The 22,112-nt window shown below is 37.4% G+C and overlaps 1 protein-coding gene across 5 annotated transcripts in view; it reads left to right on the plus strand.

Moving 5' to 3' along the window:
• The window catches only part of l(3)L1231 (lethal (3) L1231), a 307,686-nt gene that overhangs the window by 148,914 nt on the left and 136,660 nt on the right, over positions 1-22,112 (plus strand). For 3 of the 5 annotated variants that reach the window (XR_011017581.1, XM_068225344.1, XM_068225345.1), the window contains exon 8: positions 14,170-14,367. Coding sequence is in view for 4 of the 5 variants with exons in the window: in XM_068225344.1 (XP_068081445.1) it covers positions 14,170-14,367 (198 nt within the window). In the remaining variant the exon portion in view is untranslated. Of the gene's footprint in view, positions 1-14,169; positions 15,899-22,112 lie in introns of those variants that run through there. The other 2 variants (XM_068225342.1, XM_068225343.1) reach the window with 1 other exon arrangement.

A 22,112-nucleotide genomic window follows, 5' to 3' on the forward strand; every position in this document is an offset into this window, starting at 1 on the left:
CTTCTTATTACTCAACCATTCTTCACATATATATCATCTGCTTCACATCCTACATCTCATATTTCACTCTTCACGAAAAAATAAAAAATCATCATCATCATCATTACTCTTCTTATTACTCAACCATTCTTCACATATATATCATCTGCTTCACATCCTACATCTCATATTTCACTCTTCATTACAATAACCACAATAATTTATCTTAATTTGATGCATATGACATCATAATTACTATTCATCCACTTATGTATTCCATTTTGTTCTCAATTTTCTTCAGATTCCTTTCATTTTTTCGTATATCTTCCTGTGATCTCAATATAACCTGTATATGACATTACATTAACTCTATTTCGTAGTAACACTAACCACAATGTCATATATCAATATCTGAAGCAAGTTAACCTCTTTACTCAATATTGATTGTATTACGAACGCATGGTTTGGTTATCACTGGTTAAATATATCCTAACTCAAGGAACTTGTCATTCTGGTCAGATGACTACCTAATAACCTCCTGTGTTAGTAAATCGATTGCCTTTCTGCGTAACATCACTTCCTTTGAATATAATTCACGACAGCACTGCACATATGTATATATTTCACAAAAATAGAAAAGGGAACTTCTTAAAAACATGACATTTAAATTACTTACAGTATCAATACTTTAATAAACTTATCTTTTATTCCTGTTTTGCCTCGTTGCTGTGTGTATGTCCAAATGCTTAGGACATGTCGTGAATATGATTGTGACATCCTATCAGCCTGCGGGAATATCGGGGTAGGTCTTTCCTCCTTCATCGTCATCAGGGAATAGGGAATAGGGAATAGGTTTGTCAGCTTCAAGTCCCCATCTCCAGAGACAGCCTTTGCCTCTGTCTTCTTAACACATGACGTTGGCCATTTCTTGCGCAGTTGGAACAGCAATATAGATTAAGACAGTCAGTTTCGTCATCTTAGAGTACAAAGCCTTCTATAATTTAGAAATATAATGATACTGTAGTTTCTAGTAATATGGTTATCAAAGTTTCAATTATAACGAGATTGAATTTCCTATAGCTTCTCTCTAATCGCTGTTGTTCTTCTTATTTTCTTGAGAACAAATTATGATGCTGGATACTTCTTTCCTTGGTGTCTCGTGACGTAAGTGGTTACATAACGATTCTGTCCAGCTGTTCTGTTTCAATTTATCAATTTACAGAAATGCGGTGTTCTCGTTGTCTTGCACGATTTCTCAACTGAATATTCCTATTTATTCTTCTACTAAAAACCTTCTTTTATGACTATAATCTTCTTTTCGTGTCAATCTGCCGTAGCAATCTGCTTGAGTGTGATCCTTCTCGAATGGAATTTTTTTTAATAATAAATTTTTAACAATATTCCCTCTTTCATTTATTTTTCACTGCCTTCTATATGTTATTTCTCTACTGTACCTGGTAAAAGCTTGATCTTCATGACATTACGGTTATGTTAGCATGTTATTTTTAATGTTCTCACAGCATAGCGTCCATTTTTGTTCCAGAATATTCCAGAATATTTTCTGTTAACACAATGCGGACCGGTCCCGAGTTATCTCATGTTAGCAGCAGACTGAAGTTTAGTGCTATCTTTTGAGATATACCGGAACTATTTGGAGGTCAAGGGTGCTAGAACTCTGTTATGTATGGTTCTACATAATCGATAGTCGCATTTCTTTTCAATTATTCTTCATATCATAACTTTTCTTTGCATTTCCTGACGACATGTTTACAAAGTTTGAAGAGCCCTGCAAGATGGCAGTGCCCAGGGATCGCACGTGTTTAGACAGGGGTGAAATTATTCGCGAATTATGCGCTGATACAGGCTCCGAATGTCCAAGTGATGCTGAATATTTAGAGTTCGATGATGAAATATCTTCTAACGGAAATGTTTGAAGTGATGACAAGGATATAGCCTTATCTTCAAGGTGTGGAACTCTTGTGGTGCAGAACGAGTCTGATAATTGTGTTACGGATTTAAATATTCTAAATATTGTAAATAATGTAGTGTTCTCTGACAACTGGGTTATGGACAATAGTACACCTAGGCTAGAAGATTTTGTTGTTGTTTTGCAAATGCAATGCACATTTTATATTAGCAAAATAGGGTAAATATAACAGTATTTCAGAAAACTGTACTTTCTTATTTATCCGTAAGACCTTTCTTCCATTTGCAAAACATGGCATAATATATAAATAATTTTAAAATCTCAAGTGATAGTTGGCATAATACAAACAGCGTTTTTCAAAACTACGTGCTCAAACAAGCACAAAGAAAAAAGAGTCATGCAAATATCTCCTACAGGTACAGAGATATAATGTTTTAAATATCCTTTAAAATGTCCAGTCCAGGACGTTTGTTACGGATATTTAGGCCCAGACTGGAATGGGTTAAATGTTCCTCCAATTTAAATCAACATTTCAGTTATCTGTTCAGCGTGACCTCAGAATACACGTGACTTCACGTGACCAAAGTAGGAAAGTAAAAAATTAAAATTAAATCTTTAACCATGTGCAATGACAGTGCCGAAACTTAGAGCAACGATGGTGACACACACATCAATAAATTACAATAAAATAAAAATCGCTCAGCCTGTGGAAATGATAAAAAGAAATGCACGTAATAAATCTCCCGTTACCATCATCTACCTAGGAAAGAAATGCAACCAACTACGACTAGAAAATACTATTTTACAAATATTCGTGTCCACACGTGTTTCGTCCATTTTAATGGAGATGAAATAATCCCATAAATGATGGTCTGAAATAACAGTAATTAATCCGATGGAAATAATCTGGGTAATGGTGACTGATAAGGTCGTAATACCTACATCGAACGCAAGTCATTATGAAAATCTATCAAATATTGAGGAATTGGGTACTATCATACAGCTACGATTTAATATCATTGTGATGATGCTCATCCAGTATGGCAAGAGGCTATAATAATCTCATACACTCAGTTTCATTTTATAAGAAGACATGTGATTTACCTCGTGGTTCGATAATTCTTTGTGAAGACGCTACCACCTAAGGTTCTCTCACAAAAAACAACTACTCACAGATATATCAAATGACTATAAATTATCTCTAAATATTCATTCATCATTATACACAACATAGCAGAAAATAGACTACATGTGCTTATGATCATAATGACGCAAAGATTCGTCCCCAAATAGCACATATAATTATCATAATCCAATACAACATCTCTCCACATGGCACAACGTGAGAGGAAAATATCAATATAATTTACAACATCCGTCCGAAATACAGGGGATAAAATTACATACAATCCCCTGTGGGTGGGGGAGGCAGACAAAGAATTCACCCACGGTATCCCCTGCCTGTCGTAAGAGGCAACTAAAAGGGGCGACCAAGGGATGATCCAATTAGAACTATGAAACTACTTGTAATTAGTACCATCACGCAGGGAACACCATGGGTTGCATTTACTTGCGCGTAATACCACTATGTTAGGTACGCAATAGGTTTGTAATTAGTAGCAACAGTGTGTGAATCAGGAGGTTGGTCCTACAGAACCTGTGATTCGTACCTCTCAAGGAGCGACACCATGGGATTAGCGACACCATGGTTCTGCCTTACCTATGCTCAGTTCCCACTACGTGAGGAATTCCATGGGATAATACGAGTCCCTGTGGTTAGTCCACTTATGTGAGGAATGCCATAGGTTTGCGTTGCCTGCAAATAGTGCCGCAATGTGTGAAACACTATAGGTCTGTGTTACAGGTGCGCATTACACTACCTGTGAATAGTACCATAATGTGTGAAATACCGCAAGTCTCCACTACTTTTGATTAGTACCGCAACATTACACATAGCATGGTTCTACTTTCCTAGCGATAAATACCATCATGAGGGACTGATGACCTGGATTTTGGACCCGTTTCAACTATAAGCATAAGTGATTCAGCATCGTGCTATAGAAGCAGTCCCTTGGTCAGTAATACTATTGTTTTGTGCCAGCTTCTTTGCACGTGAGGCACTGTAGGTCAGATCCACCAATCGTTTTAAATGCATATCCGTCCATCCATTCATTCTTCGTCCTCATGCTTTGAATTCTGGTCAGTGGAGGATTTTGGACTTTTAAGTTGTCATTTCATTTTGTCTCATTTCGTACCATTAGGGGCCGATGACCTCGATGTTAGGCCCCTTTAAACAACAAACATCAGTCAGTCATCAAATTACATACATGACTTCAACCACACATGGATGTAATCAAACACTGTCCTCCCTTAAATGTATGAAATCGGATTCAAAAGAAATCTATCCGTATCATAGCATAGCATTCGTACGTCAGATGAACTTACTCCCTTATGAAAATGTAGCAAACACTTTTAGGAAAAATATAGGAGAAATAAACTCTGAAGAATAAAAATATTACATGTACACATTCTTCAATATCGTATTAATTGAATGGAAAAATAATATTTACTAAAGGTTAGCCGATGGCTTATATTTAAATCAGATACTCGTCCGATGACATGACTTACTCAAACTCGCACCGTTGATGATCTTGACATTGTCATCGCGCACATTAAAAATCATATAATTGAATAAAATACAGACTCAACGTCATATAATGCAAGAAAATGACATGGTAAAGTTGCTAAAAATCTACTCAAACTACTGTTCAACCAATAATCCCTTCAAGAAGAAAGTTAACTGCTTATTACAGCTACATAGAACAGATAATACCCAGTATAAATGAATTGTCAGCTTAACTTGGATGTCTTGATGACCCTGGATTCCTGGCATTAGGATACTGTCGGCATCGGTCCTCCTTCTTAGTGCTGTATGATGAGATGGGTGATGTCTTCGGGGTAAATAAATTTCCTAATTCTGGTCTTCATCACCTCGTCCAATTACGAACTGGAACCTCTTGATGTTCACTGAAACGTACATGAAAATATTAGTATTGATTCTCAACTCGTGGCTTCACAATTGACACATAATGATACACGCTTTCTTCATGAACACTATTGACGTCTGCTGTGAATCTAGATGGTCAAACGATCAAGAAAATGAAATTGTTCTCCACGTGGTGGCGAGCAACAGCTGCCCAGGTCTACAAGACCTACTGTCCGCATACTGAATCTAACAGCATGTGAGCACATGAAATGACACGTAGTGAGTGAAAGAGTCCTTCACTGTGTACACCACATATATTCTGAGCTCTGTCCTCCAGCGTACCTCATGGTTCAGTTGACGTCCTAAATTCCTCAATGTTGTAAACAACATGTTCCTTATTAATTAATTAGTTAATTAATTCCATAATTTATTTTATTTTATAATATTATTATTTATGTCTTCCTAAAATATGTTATCAGATCTTTTATACACACTCCTTGGAGAATGTTTGTTAAGACGCCGAATCTGAAATTTTGATATTATGGGAAGTTTTAAATGTAATGTTTCTTATGGATGGAGAGTCCAGCAGTATTAATAAATGTATCCATCTCTTCTCGCAGTGATAACGTGGGTCTTCACCCCGCAACAAGTTATATAAAAGAAAAATTAAAGTTACCCCTTTGATTTCACTGGTGAGCACTCGGTGTGGTACACGTGGCGTACAGTCCCGTCTCATAAAATTCACTGCCAATTACAATAGACCTAAATGTCACACTATGTATAACTCATCTTTTGATATACGAAATCCATGTTTCTGCTGAGCTGTCAAATGGTCCAATATTGCCAACCATTCCTGCCATGTTGTTCTGGCCTGTAATAGAAGAAAATAATGAGTTCAAAGATTAGATGAATTAGTGCACCTTACTTCACTAATTATTCTTAATTCAATTTTTAACCTTACTGCAGTCATTGGACAAGGAACACTTGTTGAATTAAGAAATTATGCGTACCTTATTATAAAACCCTACTTGAAAACTATATTTTTACAACAAAGTTCACTTCCGTTTTCCTTGTCATCATTGTAGTACATTTTAGTCGCTGGAATAACATATGGTACTTTTAGAAAATGCAACACTTCAGGTACACTAACGTAAATGTGTTTAGCTGGGCTGATTTGCTGAGACGGTAAAACACTAGCCTTCAGAACCCAACTTGGCAGGTTCGATCCTAGCTCAGTTCGGTGGTATTTGACGGTGCTCATATATGTCAGCCTCATGTCGGTAGATTTACTGGCGCATAAAAGATCTCCTGTAAAACAAAATTCCAGATCTCAGCGTCTCCAAAAAACTGAAGAAGTGGTTAGTGGGACATAAAAATATTATTATTATTAGTTGAAACCTATCAATCCGCCTATGGGTGGGGGTAGTAGAATAACACCCACAGTATCGCCTGCCTGTCGTAACAGGTGACTAAAATGGACCCCAGGGGCTCTCAACTTCGGAGCGTGGGTTGGCAACCATGGGGCTCTTAGCTGAGTCCTGGCATTGTTTCCACTTACAGTACTTGTGCCAGGCTCCTCACATTCATCTATCCTATCTGACTTCCCTTGCTCAACTCGTGTTCTCTTCGACCCCAACGATATTAAGTTTGCGAATCTTAGGAAGTCTAATTTTCACGCCGTTCGTGGTCCTTGTCTTCATTTGGCCGATATATTCATTTTTCCCTTCCATTTTTTCTCTCTGATTAGTGTTATATAGAGAATGGGTGCCTAATTGTACTTCCTCTTAAAACAATAATTACCACCACCACCTTGAAACCCATCAAAACATGACAGTCAATATATGACATTCTTTGTCCGATCATGTTTTGGCACTACTGCAACTTAAGGGACGTCAAATGATCACACTCTCGATATTGCAACATATTACTGGCCATGGCTGAAAACTTGCTGAGATAAATATATTGTTTAGTGTTGGGGAGTGTCCAAGGACGTTTGGTTCGCCTGGTGCAGTTCTTTCTATTTAACGGCCATGGATGGCCTGCGTGTCTTAATGTGGGATGATGATAATGAGGTAGGGAGAGGATGAAATCTGGTGTTGGCACGTAGCCTACTTCTGTCAATTAACACCAAAGGATCTGCTCAAAGCTTTAAGTCTCCATCCGATGGATGAATCGCCATCAACAGCAACATATGGCCTCACTCCATGTGGCACTATGGAGAGGTTTGGAATTTAATCCAGGCTTTTGCCACGCAATCTAGTGATTAGAAATTGTATGCCACCCCCTCCCCATCCTGCCGACGAACATTAAGATAGTGAAATTTCTTTCGACCAATGGGGCTCGAACCGGTTAACCATGGTGTCAGACCATTTAGACTTGGCCACCAGACAGTCTGGGGTAAATAGAGACCTACACATTCCTGAGTTTCCCCTTGAAATTTATTGATTATGATGCAGAATGCCAAGCGAATTGGAAATTGGCACCTCTTAAAAGAAAAGTAAAGTATTTTATCATGTGGTATTAAATCAACTCGAGGAATGAGAGCTTTCTGTCCATTTTTCCAAATCCAAGCAGTTTTCATATATATTTCTTAGAATGAATCTGGTTCCGTTTAAGAGCCCTTGGGAACCATTCAGATTTCTAAGGAGCATAACTATGACTTCAACTTTTAGAGTAAGAATATGTGGAGGTAAACCACTTCATTCTGAGGAATTCAAGAATTCTGCAAGAAATTGAAGTCGCTGGCTTTCATCTTCAGTAATTAGTCTGTTAATGTTAGTGTTATGTTTTTGAAGTACCGGGTATAAGTTGAATGACTTTCAAATTCATTTCGTTACACTGTTCATTTTTTTGTGTAAGAATTTGCAGAAGTAAATGTTTTGCCATAAATTTAAGTCACGATGTCATCATGCGCTAAAATTCTGGCTGGTAATTCAATAACATTTGATTCCTCATCATCCACAGAGGGGTAATCGCTGTGACCAATTTCTAGCAAGAAAGGATGCAAATTGAATTGGATTCAGGAGGCTGCAAGGTCCATGAACCATGTGTGTCTTTACTAAGAAGTACAATGTGGTCTAGTGAGGATCTGATGTTTCTGCAGAAACTGTCTTATCAGTATCAGAGATTTCTCGCAATTTACAATTATCTCGAAGACAAACCAATAAGTGTATATGAGGTAAACCTCGCTTCTGGAACTCATCCATGTATAAGAAAGTTTGTACTCCACTAAAAATTTGCTTTTGATTAAACGCAAGAGTTCTTTCACTTGAGCATGAAAACCGCGAAGGACATCAGATCTGTTGTTTGCATTTTCATAAGGTTGAATACTAGTAGTAATTTCAGGCCATATTGGGTTGCAAGTGAAAGTAATTTTCTCACAATTGCCATTGCATCCAGATAATTTTGCAACTAATTTTGTGGACCGCCAATGAAAGTAGAAGGCAAAATAATAATACAACCAGCACTTATTCTTTCATTTTCAGCTCTAACATGTAAAGCATCGGCAAAACCAACATAAGTATCAACCACCGCCGTCTCGATCCTCCTATACTGCCTGCTCTATGCGAGGTTATTTGCAACTAGGCTGCTACAAAATTTCTCCGCTAGATGACAGGCATAGACGCACAATGTTCCAAACTTATTCTAATGATGACAGCCTACAAAACACTATGCAGTATGGTCATATGTTCACTGAAGCTCGCAAATTACATCAGCAATATTAAATATCTGCAATATAACCTGTATGAAGTCACAGTTGGCTTCTTCATGCACATTTAAAGATTTTCCTGGACAAAGGCTTGGAGTGGCATCGTACTTTTTGTGTTCTTGCCAACGCAATATCAGTTAATAGAGGTCGTACGAACTTGGTTAGGATAATATCACTAACATTTTGCTGATGTTCTTTGACCTCACACGGTAGCAAAACACATTCTCAAGGGGAAGATGTCCGGGAGAGTTGGCCGTGCAGTTAGGGGCGCGCAGCTGTGAGCTCACATAGTGGATTGGAATCCCACTGTCGGTAGCCCTGAAGATGGTTTTCCGTGGTTTCCCATTTTCACACCAGGCAAATGCTGGGGCTATACCTTAATTAAGGCCTCGGCCGCTTCCTTCCCATTCCTAGGCCGTTCCTGTCCCATCGTCGCCATAAGACCTATCTGTGTCGGTGTATTGTAAAGCAAATAGCTAAAAAAGGGGGGGGGGGGGGAAGATGCCACAAGTCCTCGTATTATGCTCGTTGGTTGGAGAATTTCAACAATGGGGCACAGCAGCTTAAATGAACTCCTCCAGATACTTCACCAGAGTAACAAACAAAGGTTTTGGTCATCGAACTCCTCCTCTGTCCTGATGCATAATCAGTTCCCTTTAGCAGTGTCGAAGCTCTAGGCAGTGAGATGTTGCTGACGCAAATGTCACACTCCATCCTCTCCTCAAAAACATGAACCAAGTACCGGTACCCGCAAATTAGGATTTGATTTCCTGTTTCTAGTTTAATTGGGATATTATCGTCTGGATATTTGAAGTTGTCCAAAATGTCTGAACATGAAGATGTTTGTTTTGTGATTGTCTGTCACAGTTCTTATCACAAGGAATTCACTATCCTCCACGGCTTTAAACACCTTCTGAAAAAAAATGCGTAGCCTATTTCCAGTCATTCGACTGGGTCAGGAATGAAATGAAGTCCCCATCTAGCGGCGAGGATGGGAATTGTGCCGGCTGCCGAAGCCTATCACACTCCTCTGGGGCAATGATTAATGAATGACAGATGAAATGAAATGACATTCAAGAGTGTTGGTGGAATGAAATATGACAGTGAAAACCAGAGTACCCTGAGAAAAACCTGTCCCTCTGTTTTGTCCAGCACAAATCTTACATGGAGTGACTGGGATTTGAACCACGGAACCCAGCAGTGAGAGGCTGCCGCCTGAGCGACGGAGGCTCCATCACCTTCTGAAATAAGGTGTAAAGGTACAGATGCGAGAGTAATCTGAGGATATCCAATTACTTCCTTTATTAGGTCCTTGTCTGGAAAAAGTCGAAAGCCGCTTTTCTCTTAATTCTCTTCTAGACGGTATTTGATGAAGTCTTTATCTTTTCTGGCTGTGAACAACCTTGCCAAGATTGGCAAAATGGTACCCAGCAGTTGAATATTTCGGGGAAAGAATCTGAAGTTTCAGTTCTACAAAAAATATACCTTGCACAAACGGAAAGAAACAAGTAGCCAGGCTGAGTGGCTCAGACGGTTGAGGCGCTGGCCTTCTGACCCCAACTTGGCAGGTTCGATCCTGGCTCAGTCCGGTGGTATTTGAAGGTGCTCGAGTACGTCAGCCTCGTGTCGGTAGATTTACTGGTACATAAAAGAACTCCTGCTGGACTAAATTCCGGCACCTCGGCGTCTCCGAAGACCGAAAAAGTAGTTAGTGGGACGTAAAGCAAATTGCAAAAAAAAAAAAAAAAAAGAAAAAAACTCCTTAAAATCACTTTTGAAATATCTATAAGCATAACATGATTAATTCATTTCACAGTTCTATACAAAATATCTCTTGGACAAACGGAAGTAACCAGATATGTTTACTCATTGTACGAAAAAACTCAGCTTTTCACGACATTTCTGCACCAATAACATATTGCTACACCCACACTGACAGCGAAGATTGTGAGTCTACTACTGCACTCTTACGGCGACTTGAAGAAATATCGGTAGTCACGCCTTCCTGTGTTAAACTAGTGGCATAGAGCAGGCAGTATAAGAGGTTTGAGACGGCGGTGGTATCAACACCCAGTTTCATTTGTTGATTGCAAATTAATTTCAGTCTATCTCCTTCTATTCGACAATAATAGTCAACTATTCATTATTGAGTAAGTTACCAGCATTAAGTAAAAGGCTGAAATTTCCTGCTGGAGGACAACCTCAAACCAACAGTCTGTACAAAATATATTTGCGCATTGTCATATTTTGCCTAATGTTAGTCTTACAATTCTCTCCTGTTGGCAGTGAAGTATGCCACCCTGTTTCTCCGTGAAGCCATTTTAAAACAGAAGTTAACAGATCACAATGTATACTATCAACATCAATTTCTTTTAAAATTCCCTTATTAGAAAATACTGCTATGTAGCGGTGTGAAGCCAGGGCACAGTCATATGTTTAAAGAAATTTTAAAAGTCTCTGAGGAGGTTGGATTACAGTAAAGTCTAGGATCTTCTTTGCGTTCATGATAGAAACGCATGACGAAATCTAATGGTTGACGTTTTTCTCTTAAAGCCACTTCATTTTCTTCGCACATTTTTGAATGCATTGTTTTATATAATTGAATATAGGAGTTATGCTGTTGCAAAATACTGTTTATAATGCCCTTCCTGATGCATTTGCTTGATTTGCTGGTCTGATTTGATTAGCTTCTGAGAAGTCTAATATGTACAGCTGACCATAACAACTGCCGCATATATTTTTGGAATCCACAGCCTGTTTCCAGTCATTCGACCGGGACAGGAATGAAATGAATGAAGCCCCATCTAGCGGCGAGGAATTTTGTCGGCTGCTGAAGTCTGTTGCACTCCTCTGGGGCAATGATTAATGAATGACAGATGAAAGGAAGTGATATTGGAGTTTGTTGCTTGATTGAGATATGACAGGGAAAACCGGAGTACCTAGAGAAAAACCTCTCCGCCTCCACTTTTTCTAGCACAAATCTCACATTGAGTGACCAGGATTTGAACCACGGAATCCAGCGTTGAGCGGCCGGTGCGATGCCGCCTGAGCCACGGAGACTCACTATATTTTTTTAATATAAGGAAGAAATTCTATGATGTACAATTCCAGAAATTTTAAAACAATACAGACTGTATTGAGGTGGCACGGTAATATGGGTATTAAAGGAAACGAAGGACAGAATTGTTATACTGCCGAATGTTCTCTCTGAAATTCATTGATATCATCTCCAATGAACAATTGTTTCAGCTGGTCAAGTATTTTATATTCCGGCAGATCAGTTTTACCAACACATCAGCAAAGTCTAAAATAAACAAGTGTACTTTTCTTGCAAGAGAAGTACAGTGCTGAACAGTGTTTACATTCATTTGTCAATGACCCAACATTGTACAGCATAATATCTGGAATTGTTTCTGAGATGGCAGATTTATATTGGATTTTAAAAGTGTCTTCATATTTTCTTTGATTTCTCACCTTTTTGTGTCTATTTGTTGCCTTCATACAACTGGTAAATGTTCTTTTTCATCAAACTGATTTATTAACAGTAGCATTACTCTCCAAATTAACGTCACGACCAGTTCCAACTGGTTTATTTACAGTAGCACTGCTCACCAAATTAATGTCATGTTTGATAACACTATAGTGTTTGGCATCAAGGGTGCCGTTAAACAGTAAATGGCAAATAATATTTCCATTTCCATAATCAACAGCATGGTTAGTCTCATTGTTATGTACTCTAAACAAGTAATCAATGAACAATTGGCTTATATAATGAAGTTCAACATGACCATTGCATTCACCATTCAAAGGCATGAGACTTTCATACATGCGTTGGTTTTTTGGGAAAGTCCTTATAATTATCCCAGTTAGCAACAATTTTTGCAACAGTGTGTAAATGCAGCTCACGATGGCGTTCTTCGTTCTGATATAAACAGTACGAAATGGCTCTTAATAAGCAATATCAGTCACCTAGTATAGGTAAAATCCTTTGGGTTTTTGACAGAGAAGTAAGAGGGAAAAGACCAGTAGGAAGTCCAACATGTGAAACGGAAAGGTGTAGAGGAACAGAAAATCAACTCGGACAGAAAGAAATGGCGAGTGTTTGTACACCATACCCGGGACTCTGGAGTTGGAAAATGATCATGAATGTTTGTAGTCAACGTGAAATAATTTCAACAAACTACAAGTCCACAACTGAATGCTCAGTTATAAAGACTACAGTGAGGAAACTTCATACCAGGTGGCGCATGCATGCACGCATACGTGTGCGCACTTTAGAATTCCAGTCATGCACATGACCGGCAGTGAATCAGCAGGGGGGCCTTGAAGCACTGGTGAGCGCTTTGGCCAGTCAGAATGCTACATTTTTCTTTAATTATTTAAAAATATACAGCACAAAATGTTTATGCTTTAAAAGGCTCTCTGCAAATCTGCAGGCCAAGAGCTTTCGTCAGAATGCTTTGCGATGTCAATCGGTTCAGCCATTCTCTCAAACTCACGGTTGCCGGGATGAGTGACTCACATGGTTGAGGCGCTGGCTTTCTGACTTCAACTTGGCAGGTTCGATCCTGGCTCAGTCTGGTGGTATTTGAAAGTGCTCAAATACGTCAGCCTTGTGTCGGTAGATTTACTGGCACGTAAAAGAACTCCTGTGGGATTAAATTCCAGAATCTCGGCGTCTCCGAAAACTATAAAAGTAGTTAGTGGGACATAAAGCAAATAGCATTATTATTGTTAAACGTCAGCCTAGTGTTTTAAATATTTAGATGATTATTATTATTATTATTATTATTATTATTATTATTATTATTATTATTATTATTACTACTACTATAAAAATGTATCTTCCAAGAATACTCATCCCTGGTTCTTGAAATGATTTACCTTTTTTGGTTGCTCCTACAAGACAATCAGGCCTTATATTTCTTCTCTACCAACATAATTTTTCTGCTTTAAAATATAAATCATCAGAACCGAAGATATGAATGCACAAAAAAGAATTACCACAGTGACATACTAACATGGCCTGGGGAAGCAACAAAATGAAAAGACAGATGGAGAGACTTGAAAATAGAAAGAAAATGCTACAAACTCCATGTCTTTATATTCTTCACCTCATTGTCCCAGTTCTTCCAGGTGTATTTCTTCTTTGTCTTGAAATGCTGATCTCCTTATTTTTGTTCAAGTTGTAACATACTAACCTGCAGATTTTCAACAGTGTCCATCATATTACTAGGTTAATAGTGTAAGTCAAACTCCTAAAGTTTTTTTTTCTTTCTTTCTGAATTTCTTCTGAACAATTATGGTTTGTGTACATGTTTAAAAGACTTCTACCTTCATTGGTCTATACTTCCTTATACCCAGTTTTAAGAAGTTGTAACTACAAAGTAATTTATATTCTGATAATGAATGATTTGGCACATTTGTCATTTTGTTAACAGCATTGCAGTGGTCCTTGTTGTATCTGTTGCAAGTATTTTCCATACTTTTTTGTAGAGAATTTCATATTGACTTCATATTTTTGTTTATACACTTCCAGTAACCAACATTGAAATGGTTATATTTCAGAGGATAAAAATGGTGAATATGAACCTACCAGAGAGGAGACAGAAGAACTGGAAAGAGCATTGGAAGCTGTGGATAAGGATGTCAAGTCTCTAGAGAAACTGTCTCAGACTCAGGGTCTGTTGGATACCTTGATGGATGATCACACACTTGTGCAGACACTGTCTCAGCTACCTGAAGTACCAGCACTAACAGTTCCAGGTATAGTACCGGTGTTCACCTCCTATCACAACGGCTTTGTGGTTAATTCTCACACAAGTGCGCCCGTGGACAGTAAGAGTTTGTCACATTCTTCAGAATCTCCTCCCATTCTCACGCATCCTACCATTTCTATTCAGACTCAGACTGACTTGCCCTCTTAGCAGCTTCTGTCAGTCTTACAACATGCATCACCACGATTTTTGCTCGACACTTCTCATAAGCATTTAGTGAATTCGGGTGTTAACTGAAATTTTTTATGTACTCGTAGGGCTCCAGCAGTTGCCAAATATATTTCTAGCGATAATGTGTTAACTGGAAGATGAATGTGTTCTAGTGTAGAAGTGTTCTACAAAAATCTTCCTCAAAACTTGTCCTCAACATGTTTGTCCACAGCAGTGTTCCAGACTTTCAACACATTAATACAGTGTAAAGGTAATATAGTTACTCTCCCAACAGGATGACTAGCATAACTGTTAAAATGATTGTAATAGCCTAGTAGATTATTCTTGGTACTTGTGGAAATCAACTATACAAAGATTGCATTTATCTTGTAATATTATTGTTCATTTGATACAAAATTGAAGCAACTTCTTGCTTTATACAACTTTTATTTTTAATACAACCCAGTTGTGCTCTACAGGAAGTGATTATGAAATTATTAAGAATTGCAATCAGGTGTTGAATATATTGTCACCATAGCATACATGTAGTAGGATGTGTGAGGAACATCAATGCAAGACTGAAATACTGAATTAAATATATATTACTGTAGTATTCTATTTCCTGTTTCTGTATTTTGTTGGTACTGTTATTATTATTATTATTATTATTATTATTATTATTATTATTATTATTATTATTATTATTATTATTATTTAGAACTTCATTTGCCTAAAACTATATCAACTTTCCTCGCCTGTATCTCCCTGAAGATTTGTCAAAAATAGATGTTTAAATCTTCGTTTCTTCCTTCATGGTGTATGCATGATATAACTTAAGTGTAATACAATCAGAGTATGCAAATCCAGTATTCAAGGCAGCATAAGGAGAACAAGATAACATTGGAGAGTGAATGACTTCTTGTATGACAAAGCCATTTTTATATCATCCTTCTGGTAACCTGACATATCTCATTATTACTATCATTTACTATTTTTACACACTTCTTTGGTAATATACAGTGATACAACTGTTGCTGATATGTAATCCTCACCGCTGCTCAGAGAAATAATGTTATTTCTAACAGGTATTTATAAAATACACCCCCACTCCCTTAATTTATTTTAGATGCCAACAACCATACAGTAGTTTTAATTTGGAGAGAAAGTTACAGCTATTGTTACTTTTTTCTCTGTCTCATGGAGGTATAATGTAACTAGTAACATGACTTTTAAATTATTTAATTTCATCTGAAATTTGTATATTTATAGCCCCAGTGGCCTAAAAACCAAATAGATTTATTTCAATAAAGAAATATATCTTTGTAATAGCTGTGTATTTGAGATATATTTTGTTCTTCAATATCCTATCCATCCCATAGAATTCACAGAAAATTTCATGTTTTAATGAAGATCATGCAGTTGAGTAAAACCTAAAACTGCTAAGCAAAACCAACAATAAAATAAGTATTATAATATCACATAGATATCAGGAATAAATATATTTTTTTTAATGTTAATCAGTCATTATCTTTTTTATTTAAATAAAGAGACACATGAATCTTTCTTTCTTTCTTTCTTTCTTTCTTTCTTTCTTTCTTTCTTTCTTTCTTTCAGGAATTAGAACAGTATAGCTTCTTGCCTGTTTAACCTGGGTTTGATTCCTGCTCTGACATATTTTTAAGCCTGACATGTAATCTAGAAAGTGTTACACTTAACCTCAGAAAGACAGTTGGGAACAGGAGTATGTAAAACTTTCACATTTTGCTATCCTAGAAGTGGTTTTTGTGTCCTTATTTTGGTTCTAAGTGAATATCAAGATGGTATGTAACATATAGGCCTTGACTACATCCTTCTCAATCTTGCCCTAACTAATTACTAATGCACACACCAGTATGATCACACATGCTGTCTGGTAACCTTACATACATACAGAAGGGTTGTTGACACAGTGATGTCTGAAGCTCCTTGAATCAAGTGTCAGCAGCAACTCCTTCCTTCCTTCCTTCCTTCCTTCCTTCCTTCCTTCCTTCCTTCCTTCCTTCCTTCCTTCCATTCACATTTCTTCACTATAACTCCCTCTGTGGATCAATGGTGGACTGTCGGCCTCTGGATCTCAAGATCACTGATTCAAACCTGGCAGAGGTAGCTAGATTTTTGATGGGTGGGAAAACGTCCATTCGACACTCGGTGTCATATGATGTCAGTATGTAAAAGATCTCTGATTACGGATTTGGTGTTTACTCAAAGAAAAAATTAAAAACTGAGCCATAAATGCCCAAGAGTGATTTGATTTATTCTGCCACCTGGTAGAGTAATACAGAACGTTGAATTTGACGTGCAGCCAGCCTAGGTGGTGTCAAATCAAAATGACTGCACATGGCAGCTGAAGCATACAATTATTATTATTATTATTATTATTATTATTATTATTATTATTATTATTATTATTATTATTATTATTAAGGTTAATTTTTTTCCCCCTAAATTTTAATAGCCTATATCTTTTCCTCATACCTGAAATAATGCTATTGCACCAATCATTTTGCTACAATTTGTAGTTGAGACATTAGCGTTACAATAAATAGTATGGTTTGGAGCTTTTACGTATATTAACATGAGATGTTTATCTCTGTATGATAGTCTAGTATTTCACTCACTCGTTTCCATTGTTGAAGCGATTTTGCTTGTGCATTCAGCAATGAACTCAATCTTCTTCAGTTAATGCCTGCCACTAAGCAGACATGTTTTAGTATTTTAAAAATATGTACTGCCCTCTTACAGCAGAATATCTTTACTCCCAGAGACAATATAGTGGTAGAAAAAATTATCTTAATATTCGTATGAACAGCTGGTTTCATTGACTGATAGCTGCTGGAAAGTGGGATGACAGTTCTAAAATCAATATGTCAGGCACTGAGCCTTGGTCTTTGTAGTTGATGGCTAATTTCTTAGTTGTTGAGCCACTGTGACACATGCTTCAGTGTACTAATACTTAAATGGAAGCTGAATCATATTTTATAGTGTACATTTTACCAGAGAGGTCAAATAGTAATGAAAATATGTAGACATGCTGCAATGAATGTTGATTAGGTTTATTGTGGGGCAGGGGAGCAATGATTACATAATTTTATACAGTGTGCATTGTGATTTCACTGGGGGAGTGGGGGTGGAACTGCCAGTGCTATAATTAATGTGCATTGCTGGGAATCTAAGAGTCTATTATACTGTACTTGGACGTGCTAATTTTCCAATTTCCTTACTCTAATTTTATGTTTGCAGGGATAAATCCATTATAAGTTACATAGGTAAATCTTGATCAATCACCAACGATCTCCATTTACCTTGTCTCTTCTTAAATGATTTGGAAGAAGTTGGAAGTTTATCAGACATCTCTCTCTAAATTATTCCAATCCTTAATTCCTCTTCTTATAAACAAATATTTGCTCCAATTTGTCCTCTTGAATTCAAATTTTATCTTCATTTTATGATCTTTCCTACTTTTAAAAACTCCACTCAATATCATTCATCTATTATTGACATTCCAAGCCATCTCTCTATTGACAGCCTTAAACATTCTACTTAGTCAAGTAGTTCTTCTCCTTCCTTCCAAGTCTTCCCAGCCCAGAGTTTGACCAGGGACGCTCCTCTAAGTATAATTTTATTGAAACATTCATCATGGGATTTCAACTTGTAACTTCTCTGAAGCTAAATTTCAAAAAGTGAGATGGAAGTAATGTTGTAATATACTCATGTTTTGTGATTATTTATGGAACATACTCGTCCAAGCATGTGGATTGGAACCGTAATACGGCACTTAAAAGATAGGAAAGCTCACAGGGAAAGACAAAATGAAAAATGAGGAGACAGATGGACATGTGTTATTTGAATGGTAAGAACACAGGTGATAATAATATACATAAAGGAGAAACAGCAACTTTTTTACAGCCATGATATAGTCATATTGTCATATCACTTCATTTTTTGGGTTGTTTCCCTTTTCATTCATATCCAATTTTTTCATCTTCATTTTGATATTCAGTGCATACTGTACATTGATTTGACTGACTGTGTTCAGTCCATAAATGAACTACACACTCCTCCAAAAGTGTCTTGTTTATTTACATTTATAACTGTTAGGTTCTTCAGTCGCTGAAACAGATGAAGTAATAAATTTATGAACTTTGTGAGAAAGAAAACATAATGGTAACAGTATTATACTCAAAAAAGAAACAACATTATTTACAGGCAGCTCTGTGGCCTCTTCCTCATCTTCTTGTTTATATTGCATATTTAGAATCATCATTGGAACTGCATGTCCAAATTACCCTGTAGCTAAAATTAAAAGTATTTATTTATGTATTTACTATTAATGACAAGAAACACAATAAAGGCTGCCAGATTTGGATGCAGTTTACACGTACAGAAAGCCAGTAGAAATACATTAACTTAGCCATATTAACCATTAATCATTATTTCTTTCATCCTGACAGACAGTTATATACATAAAGTACATTAATATTTTAATGCCACACTAATGCTCTGTGTATGTTTGGTGTTGCTGGTGTAGGACTGGGAAGGTAGTGGCCATGACCTTAATTACTTACTGCCCTAGCATATGGCTGGTGTTAAAGTGGGAATCTAGGGAAAGACATATCTTGGACTGCTTTTCTTCAAGACTAGGTAAATGCTTTTTGATGAATTCTTGTGTTAGTTGCTGCTCAGTAAATTAGTAACATATTGTTGCTGTGGAACCCCAATAATTCAAAATCCCTGCAAATTTGAAGAGTTTCTCGTCCCCAGAAACATGAGGTAAGGTTTTGAATGTTATTAAATTGTTTAATTCGAAATACAGATTTTGTAATTCAAAGAACAATGTTGCTCTCATTACCGAAATTCAGACTTTTAATTCAAAATTTCTCTATGTCACAATAGATGCATCATAATAGAACACGTCTTCTAGAGCTTACAATAGCTTTCCTTACTTTCACTTTGATCTACAGTGAACTTCAGAGTTGCTAAGTTCAAGTTAAATCGTAGTTGTTTTGTGTTCTTGCAGTTATGTAAGAATTCCTTTTCAGCCAGGCAACACGTTACAGTTATTCTTGCAGTTGGTTATTTAACTTAACTTTTAGTGTCCAGTTATTTGCTTTAGGGTATGCGTGTTTGATTTTATGTTGATACATGGTTAAGTGTCAGTATTCTTCCAGGACACTCTGTGAGTGGTGAAAATTATAAAGGAGGTTAACAAAGGCAAAAAAGTAAAAACTGAAATAGCTAAAGAATTTGAATAGAATTTTGAATTTGTGTGTTTAAGCTTTTAATATTTGTAAAAAGTTGGAATAGCATAGAAGCTCATGAAATGCAGGGTGAAAATATTGCAAAGGAAATGCACATTCGAGAAGCTTAAGCATTCCGTTTGGAAGTGAAACTGATCGAATGGCTTTGGCATGCTCGAGCAAACAATATCCTCATTGACAGCAAGGTTATTAAGGGAAAAGCAAATGAGCTGACACTGAAGATGGGACTGGCATTTCAGTGTTCAAACAGGAATGCCACAATATCACGCAGCAGGCTGTCTATGGGGAAGCAGAATCTGTGAACAATGGTGATGCCAACAGTTGACAAGAAAGCTTGGCTTATATCATAAATTTATATTCACTGGATAATATTTTCAATTCTGATGAAACTGCATTTTTTTTTAATGCTGTGCCCAGGCTGACTTATGGTTTTAAAGGAGAGAAGTGCTATGGGAAATTGTACAAGGATAGAGTCACTGTCCTTCTTTGTTGCAATGCAGGCAGAAGTAAGAGACAACCTCCACTTATCTTAGGAAAGTTGGAGAAGCCACAATGTTTCAAGGTCCTCAGGCACTTTCCGTGCAAGTACCAGGCATCCAAAAATGCCTGGATGACAGGCAAACTTTCTGAGGAGTGGATGATGTGCTTTGAGCGCCAATGGCATGCCAGGAAAGAAAAATAGTTCTCGTTACATCAGTGCACTATAATGTAAAACTGTAATTTTAAAATGTGTGTCTTCTTTTTCTGCCAGCCTACAATACAAGCTACTTACATCTCCTAGGTCAGGGTATAATTTTATCTCTGAAACGTGCCTACAGAAAGCAAGTTGCTAGAAATATTCTTCTGGGAGAAATATGCAAGTGGAACATGATGGAGGCTATGCAGAATGTGACAGTTGCCTGGGACGCTATTCCTTCATTGACAATCAAACTGTTTCATCAAGTGTGAACTGTATTCCTTAAATGAAGAAGAAGAAGAAGAAGATGAATGGGAGGAGTTCAGTAACACTCAGATGATGGTACGACTTTCGCCAAGTACATAGCCATTGACCCTGCAGAGACTACTTCTGAGGAGTGAGATCCCGCCATGTTGATCAGCTATGATCACGTGACACCACCAGAGGGAGATGCAACTGCAGCTGATGCCGAACATATGATGCAGGCTACAACTGTTGTCAAAAATTATGTACTTGTCACTCTAGCAGTGTTGGACTTTGTGATAAGTGCAAGTGATACTGATGAAGCAACAGTTAGGGCTGTGGACCATATGGAGCAGTTTGTTGGTAGTGTTTACAAATAGAAAGATGAAACATTGCCATGACAGGGACAGCGAGTGGTTGGAAATGTTTTGGTAAGGAAGTTCCAACTATGTTTGGAGAATGAAGAGATCCAGTTTCTTGCCCTCTGATTAATTTAATGGATGATGAATTATGTACAACTATATACAGTTGGGCATAGTTGGTTATTTGGTATGGCAAAGTCAGCTACTCTTTTCACCAACTAATTTCAAATCTCAAACTTTGATGTTGATATTATTATTATCAGACACCTTGGCTGAATGTTCAGCGTGGGTTCGATTCCTGGCCGGGTCGGGTATTTTAATTGCATGTGTGATTAATTCTTCTGGCCTGGGGACTGGTTGTTTGTGTTTGTCCCAATACTCTCCTGTTCATATTCAGACAGTGCATTACACTACCAATCACCACAGAAACACGCAATAGTGATTACATCCCTCCACATAGGTTTGGCGTCGGGAAGGGCATCCGGCCGTAAAACAGGGCCAAATCCCTATGTGCATCACAGTTCACACTCGCGACCCTACAAGGTGTGGGAAAAGCGTTAGGTGAAGGAGAAGATTATTGTTATTGTTACAGAGTCCCTCCACTGACTGGCAGGGATTCCTCTAATAAATGCCCCGATGACTTCTGACAGAAAGGCCCCAAAGGCTCTCACTGAGCCCTTCCAGCCACACCCGAATTTCAAGGTTCTAGAATCTCATGGAAATCTCCCTAATATCTCATCATATGGAATATTCTACTTGATTACAAATTCAGCCAATCAAGTGGCTAGAAACCAGTTTTCTTCTGACATGTCATGACTGTGTTTCCACTAGCCTCTTGTTTGCACTATGAAGTCCACAGAATGGATATGACTACTCCCTTGTAGACTTGCACCATTTATTAATTAAATGAAACCTTCTCTAATACAAAGTATGTGTTGATACAATATTGAAATCTGTTCCAGAATTCTCTTAATTCCTTCAATTTTCTATTACTCTTTCAAATTTT

Source organism: Anabrus simplex, chromosome 1 (genome assembly GCF_040414725.1).
Source record: "Anabrus simplex isolate iqAnaSimp1 chromosome 1, ASM4041472v1, whole genome shotgun sequence".
Lineage (NCBI taxonomy): Eukaryota > Metazoa > Arthropoda > Insecta > Orthoptera > Tettigoniidae > Anabrus > Anabrus simplex.